The sequence below is a fragment of the Oxyura jamaicensis genome, assembly GCF_011077185.1.
Source record: "Oxyura jamaicensis isolate SHBP4307 breed ruddy duck chromosome 9 unlocalized genomic scaffold, BPBGC_Ojam_1.0 oxy9_random_OJ102816, whole genome shotgun sequence".
Taxonomy (NCBI): domain Eukaryota; kingdom Metazoa; phylum Chordata; class Aves; order Anseriformes; family Anatidae; genus Oxyura; species Oxyura jamaicensis.
Window position 1 is genome coordinate 1 of NW_023304177.1, and position 7833 is coordinate 7833.

General features: G+C 33.5%; 1 protein-coding gene across 1 annotated transcript; it reads right to left on the reverse strand.

The window, feature by feature from the left end:
• Positions 1-536: 536 nt before the first annotated feature.
• LOC118157659 (sucrase-isomaltase, intestinal-like) lies at positions 537-6442 on the reverse strand (the record flags this gene model as incomplete). Its single annotated transcript, XM_035312073.1, has 6 exons — positions 537-744; positions 1205-1359; positions 2227-2436; positions 4111-4260; positions 5226-5396; positions 6393-6442. Coding segments are annotated over 6 exons (944 nt in total), but the record flags the coding sequence as incomplete, so codon positions are not given.
• Between the last annotated feature and the right edge of the window lie 1391 nt (positions 6443-7833).

A 7833-nucleotide genomic window follows, 5' to 3' on the forward strand; every position in this document is an offset into this window, starting at 1 on the left:
TTTTTTTTTTTTTTTTTTTTTTTTTTTTTTTTTTTTTTCCAGCAGTAGCAGACATCTGTCTATATGATCAGGAGATTATGTTATTTTTCAATATATTTCAATATATTGAAATCTGCACCAGAAGTTATAAATGTAATAAACTGCCACTATTTCACTAGCCATTCCCTGAAAATTGCCAACATAGTGTTATCTTGCAGGAAATAACACTCAGACATACAGACATAAGATTTCTGATTTACCCCTCTAAGCACTAACTGAATCCCAAAACTGTGGGATTTGGCCTGATACATTTCCATCTTTCAGAATAATTTGTTGGGAAGCATAAAAAAGGAGCACTAGGCTGTGATTTCTAAGCCATATTCATCTGACTTAGAGCCTGAGCTCCATACATTTGGTTTTGCTGGTCACAAAGCAAAAATAGGTTTAGGGAAGACCATTGCCATTGAAACACCGTCCAAATTATAAGCCTCAATAAATACGTTCATAGCCAATAAATGTGTTCAGTACCAGCAGACATCCACGGGAATTTAAAGTACTGTTGAACATCTCTGCACATTAGGTTCATTTCTACTTACTGTAGGAGCCTGGTCTCTTGTGAACATTCCCCAGGTGTGCCAGCTCATGTTGCGTCGAAACATGGTGTGCTCGGTTTCTCCAAATCCATATATATATTGGGATGCCAAACGGGTAGAAATCTGAATGAACATGTCACTGAATGTGAAGGTAGGCAGCTGTGAATCCCAGCTAAAGTAGAAAAAAAAAAAAAAAAAAAAAAAAAGAATATTTAAATATATATATATAAAGAAATATAAATTTAAAGAATATAGCAGTATCTAGTGCCATGTTTCACTGGAAGACACTTCTTTTAGGCTGAAAAATAACTTCTTATGTTCTGCACTTTCTCATGTGACATAGGACTGAGCAAATGTCAGACTACAAAGTGACAGGGGGAAAAACTGTAACTGTGAGAAATAAGATATTGCTCACGGTACCTTCTCCATCCTTTCCCTGGTCAGTGCTCTCATACAATGCAATGGTGAGGCCATCTCTGATAGAGCTGCACCTGGCATTTAGTAGACAGTGCCATTTTGTGGGAAGGATAAAAAAACTAGCTTTGAGGTATTTGAAAAATACCAAGAAAATGGTTTGGGATGAAAAAAGCTAGCAAAAATAAATGAAATAAAATAGATTGATTATGTCTTACATGACTGTCCCTGTGCTTTTGCGCCGAACCTGTATACCAAATGGTTTTCTCTGAACTGATACTTCATAGAGTAGGTCCTCAGTTGTGTTCACTGGGGAGCTTGGGAGATTTAATGGTATAGGAACCTCATATCGTGCATTCTGGTAATCATAAATCTATGAAAGAAAAAATGAAAATGAATTCATTTCAATGAGTTGTTTGAAATCTTAATTATAGTATAGGAATTGAGAATTCGTTAAAATGAAAACAGTAAATTATTGAATATTTTTGCCAAGCTGAGTATTTTGTTTCAACACACATTTTTGCTCCTATTCTTTCACAGTATTTGGGAAGTAAAACAAAACAAAACAAAACAAAACAAACAACAAAAAAAACACTTAACACTTAAGGATTGAAATGCAGATCATTAATGTCTGGTTAATTATTTAAATCTGTTAATTCAAAGTATATATCTATATTTGAAATTTTGTTGGTATTTTATATGTTTTAAATATAGACATATGCGTGTGGTAAATACCTTTCTGATTAATCTTTTAGTCAGTTTTTAGACTACTCAAAAAAAAAAGAGATTCTTTTTTAAGTTTTCTTTATTCTGTAAGCTCACACAACTTACTTCTTGATGTCTTATATTTTGTGCATCACGTCATCACATTCACTTCAGTCTTATTAAATGCACAGTAACAAATGATAGTCTAAACAGTAGGGCATTAAAAAAAAAATTATAACACAGGTGGAAGAATTAATACAAAAATAAAAATTTCAATCACAATTATGCTTACAGCATAATTTACCGGTATACAAAAAAAATGTCTTTAGCTCCACAGTTTCTTGCTGACATTACACATATGCATTGACAGTATAACTTTGATTCATATAACTTCATTGTAGATTCTAGCACAAATAAATAAGTAAATAAAAACATAGCCTAGTCTACAAACCCTTAACATTTATGTAATTCATGTAAACAGAACTACTTTGAAAAATGGGACATTACAAACTACAAAACTCTTGACTGAAATTACCTTAAATTGCAGCATGTGGTTGCTATGATATTTAACCTCCAAGCGCAGTGTACCAATTGGTGCCAGGTAATTCTCATTAGCTCTGGCATTGGTGCTGTTTAAGGTCAGGTTGGCTACCAAACCTGATGAGGAGTATTCTACTCCATCAACAGAGTAAGAGTTGTCGGAGCTGTAATAGCAGGATGGACTATCTGGGTTTGATGGTGACTGCTGCAAATGACAATAGGTTGCAGGTTAGTGAGTGACACTGGCCTATTGTATTTCATGCTATCAGCATGAGATCCAACGCTCCCATTTTTATCAGATAGCTGTCAAATGTAGAAATTTGTGGAAAAATTAATACAACTACTGAACAATAAAGAAGCAATGCAGAACCCAGTGATCTCTATACTAAAATTCAGATATAATCAAATATTTCAGTCAGGAAATTGAGCCCATGCACAATGAAGATGGATTTAAATTCCCTGTATCTGTGATCTGCTGAATCCTGAAACATGGCTGAGTCTTGGCCTACTGAAATTCTCAGAAGTTCCTCCCTCCTAATCCTGTTGCCCTCTAGTCTCCATCAGCCTTCAAGAGGATGTGCCAAAACCACATTAGATATTCAGGCAACAGCAGACCAGGACTTTCCATTGGATTGCATATATCCTTAGTCATATAAATTATCCCTAAAATATCCACTGAGAATTACATCCTATGTATTAAAGATCTGACAGCAAGGTCAAAATTACTCTCAGTTTCCTGCTATAATACAACAGAAACACTCAGACTAGGTATTCTGAGATTAGATGAACTGACGTAGGTTAATGCATTAGACTTCCACCTCTGCATACTTCTCATTAATTCTGCCTAGTTATTCTAATGAAACTATGCCTGTTTCTCACATCTGAGCTGCTAATGAATATTTATTCATCTGTCATCAAAATCAAAGCACCTTTCAACTTGAGCAAGTGTTTAAAACATACACAGTCCATAACATGACCAGAATTTGATTTCACATGAAAAGACATTTCCAAAAATCCAAAACTGCAAAAAAAAAAAAAAAAAAAAATAATAATAATAATAATAAATCTTCCTAAGAATGCAACAAATTCAGGGAACTTCATCCACCCCATTCAGCTGTTGCTGTTTCAGGAACAACTAACAGACAATTTGGTCTTCATACTTAGTAGATATGTCCAGGCTGTAGAATTTAGATTTTGAGAAGCAGGGAGTAATTCAGGTGGAGACACTCTTTAAAGATCAACCCCGCCAGGGTAGAGTGCTCCTGCATGTTTGGAGTCATAAGATATCCATCAATGGAACTGTGTAATAAAGAATTGTATGTCAGTCATTATGGGTTGGATATATAAGTATCAACAGAGATATGAACAATTTAGTTTGCATATGAGTTATAATATCCAGGGGATTCAGGGATTTCTTCTCAAAAAATCTAAAGGATTTTTATTATATATATATATTTTTTTTTTTAACTTAAAATGTGCTTCAGTGACTATGAAGGTAAGACAAAAGGGGTGAGTCTTGCAGGTGCCAGTGAAGCAGAAGAGGCAGTAGTTAAAGATGCTGATATTCTATTCTATTTTATTCTTTTCTGTTCTTCTTTTTTTCCAACTCTGTTATTATTTCTTACCATCTTGCAAAGAATACCACATTTTTCCTCAACTTCTGATACACTTTGAAAGAACTTACATTATTGCTAACTACCTTAGTTTCAGTGAAGTAAATAAAATTACTAGTACAGGTCAGTTGATGGCAGTGCCCCCATACTAATTATGTCTGGAAAATCTGACTGACTACTTTTTCCACTGTAACCACAACAGAGAGAAAGCTATGATTCTGGAAATATTTCTGTCATGATCATACAGAGAAATCATTTTTGCTTACCTCCCAGACACAGCCAAGTTGTTCACATTTTTCTTTTGTTGGATCCTGATTGGGATAACAATCAAACCTTTCATTGATACTTGACTGTTGAGTCCATCGCAGTGTGTAGGATTTTCCCAGTTCAAGCTGAAGTCCTGTTATATGAACAACCTTCAAATATAACACAATAAGTACTTATTAAATCCTACATCAGATCAATCTTTCCTTCAGTTAGTAGAGAAGCCATTCCTCAGGAACAATGAATTTTCCTACATGGTATCTCACAAAAAAACTGTCCCATGACATTTGATATAATCTTACTTTTATAAATGCATACAGCTGAAATTCTTACAAATAACATCTGAAAATAAGAAGATGAACCTGAAAAAAATAAATAAATAAATAAATAAAATAAAATAAAAAGTGGACCTGATCTCACGGTTTCTCTGGAAGCACACAGGAATAGACAAGGGTACAGCTCCCTCACCTTTTGAAATATGATTGCAAGAGGTCAGAAAAAGTTAAAATATTTTAATATTGAGCCAGTTACTGAGATAACAGGTAACACAAGTGCATGTAATAATTAAAGAGTGTATAAAATGCACATTCAAAGCAAGTTCAAAGCAATGTCAGTGCTATCCATAGTGCACAAGAGCACTTCTATGAAAGCTCCCCACTAGCAGCAGCAGATTCACTTACTTAGCACATGAATGCACTGTGTTGCTGATTACCACTACTCATGCTGTGAAAAATGCTGTACAAACTGATACAGGAGGTTCAAAAAGGGCATTTGATTTTGTTTAAAAATAAATAAATAAAAATCAATAAACTAATGCTCACTGGAAAGGTAAGAATTTTTTACCCTCCTTCAACATCAAACCAGATCACAAAGGTATTCCTCTGACACGTCCAATGTTGTGGGAATAAGTGCACAACTAAACATCGTGTCATTTTGAGGGTCTGAGAGCAAAACTTAGATGCTCTTCCTATACAGCTTAGTTTAATGTAATTGCATTTGTATTCGGGTACACAATGAATTCTGGTGAAACAGTATTAGTACGGAGGACTATCCTTTACAATGTGTAAAATCCAATTGATGCAATTCCAATGCTTTCCATTTGACTGTTATAATTTACCTTATCTGAAGGATAGTAGGTGATATTATGTGAAGAATTTTGCGGAACATTGTTCTGAGAGACAGTAAGTTGTGTTATTTCCTGAAGCACTCCCAGTATTTTGATTTCTTCAAACTTCAGGTTGTTTGGATCGACATAACCACTGTTTATGACATTCATTTGTAGAATAGTCTGAAAAATAAGGTAGTCATCAGTTTATTATCAAAAAAATGGCCCAAGGTTCTCCTGACTTACAATTTTTCTCATTAGCTCTCCACAGGGTGGTATAAAGAAAGCCAATACCGTATTCTTAACATATTAATTATTGTCCTGCTTGCTGTTATCATCATAATTCTTTCTTCTTTGTTACAGGAAGAAAGTGATGTTTTTGGCTACAAAACTTTCAAACTCCAAGAGTAACTAAAGTTTCTTCTTTACAAATGATTCTATGATTCTATAAGATTAACTATAAATCATATATATAATAGATATATAGGTATATATAAAGGCATGGTTCTCACTTCTGTTCCTGTGCTTCCACCCTATGCATTGTGCCTATACATCTTCTCTCACTTGTTGCCTTGTTGTTTCACCATGGCAAGTGAAAGAATACCTTTCACAGCTATTATTATCATTATACAAAAGAATACTTTAGCATATTACTTGACATCCTGGTCATATGATATCTCTGGACAAAATGGAATAGAAAATTAATCATGAAGCAGATGCTGTAGGTTCAAACAGAATATAGGTCTTCTTCTTCTCCTCCCTTTTTTTGGAAACATTCAGCTACACTTTTTCAGTATCCCAGATTTTTTTTTTTTTTCCATTTCACAATTTTTCAGAATCACAACCACTATATCCACCTCCTTCCTGGCACTGTTTTAACTGCTTCTGATGCTTTATAGTTCTCTCACTCAATAAACATTGCTGCTGAGTTTATGAAGTGAAGGGAATTATGAGTTCTTTAGATACTAAAATTAATTAGGGGAAGAAAAGACAACTAAAAGACTTTCATCCCATTTAAATTACATTATTTTTGAAATGACTCCTCTGTGACTTTGTCGAACACTTTACTTCTCAGTAAATATTATGGGAGAATAAGGAGGGAGAAAAGAATGTCCTTTGATAATATTTTTTGATAAAGATAACAGATGAAAATATGATCATTTAAAAGAGAATACTTACAGAAGAAACGTTAAACTCATAGTAAATGTAGCTTTTACTGTCAAGTGTACCTGTAAGGAAAATAAATAAGTTACACTTGCAGTGCAGAAAAGAATGCATACGAACCAAGACAGTGTCACCAATCAATTACTAATTATCATAAAGTAATTCAGAAGATGTTCTGAACAAATTATGTACAAATTACTGTTGGTTTCACCTTGTTCTGAAGACCTCTTATTTTGTATTCTTTAAAAACCTGCATATAGCTCAGAACTGAACATTCATTATCTTAATCATTGCTGTAGCAGATTCCCACTTCTAACAGGAAGCAATAGAAACATTCACTATTTCTGTTTATTGTCTAAGTGGGAGTTTGTTTGCCCTTGCAAAAGTGTTTATCATCTTCAATATCTCTATAGTATTTAGTATTTCCTCTCATCTTTCTATTTAGATCACAAAACTTTTTCCATGAGACCTATTTTCTAGACTTGTAATTGTTCTTGCTGCCGTCTTATGGTCCATCCTATTTTTCTACTTTTGCCCAGAAGAGTGAAATTTGTCGGCAGATTGTAGGCCACCAAAGCTACAAAGTGAGTGATTACTTACTGCAGATCTGCTATAACACCAAGAAAATATATGCTGGCCAACAACTCTCTTTCCAAAGGAATGAAGGAATGTAAACTAGATATAAATGAATATAGCTCAAGGATAAGTGTATGCCAAAGTAATATGACTTGCTATGCTCTCTCTGTACATTCTCATTTTACAGGCAAAAGACAAGTTAGCCAAGTGAAGTATTCACTAAAAGATCTATCCAACAGATTTCAATTCTGACCTTACAATCATCTCTTTGATGATGAGACAGTTCTCCTAAACTTCTTTTGGATTAGGCGAGGAGATCTAATTTACAAAATTTTCCAAAAAATAAAAATAATAATAATAAAAAATAATAATAAAATTGAATTGAACTTCTCTAAAATGTATGGATTTTTTTTTTTTTTTTTACTTATATATATCTTCTTAAATGTAGATGTATGGTTCAAAGTGAATCTACCAAAATATTTAAAGTAAGTGTTTCATGCAAAAATGATTGTAATATTAATAATTTCCTCATAACAGAGGAAACAGAGGAAACACCACACCACCAGGAAAAAAAAGAAAAAAAAGAAAAAAAGAAAAAAGAGAAAAAAGAAAAAAAAGAAAAAAAGAAAAAAGAAAAAAGAAAAAAAAGAAAAAAGAAAAAAAAAAAATGACTACGACAATCTCTTACTTTTTTCCATATGAGAAAATGTAAATGGCAAGTAAATTGTAAACTGTTTCTGTGCAGCCTGTAAGTTTGGGCCAGGAAGTAAGATCACAAGATGTTTTATTGTGTTGTTTCTCAACAGAAGAGAGTACAATAACAGCTTCGTTACTTTAGATCTTGACAAAGCAGTACATATACGGCTGTCATATCAGCAGC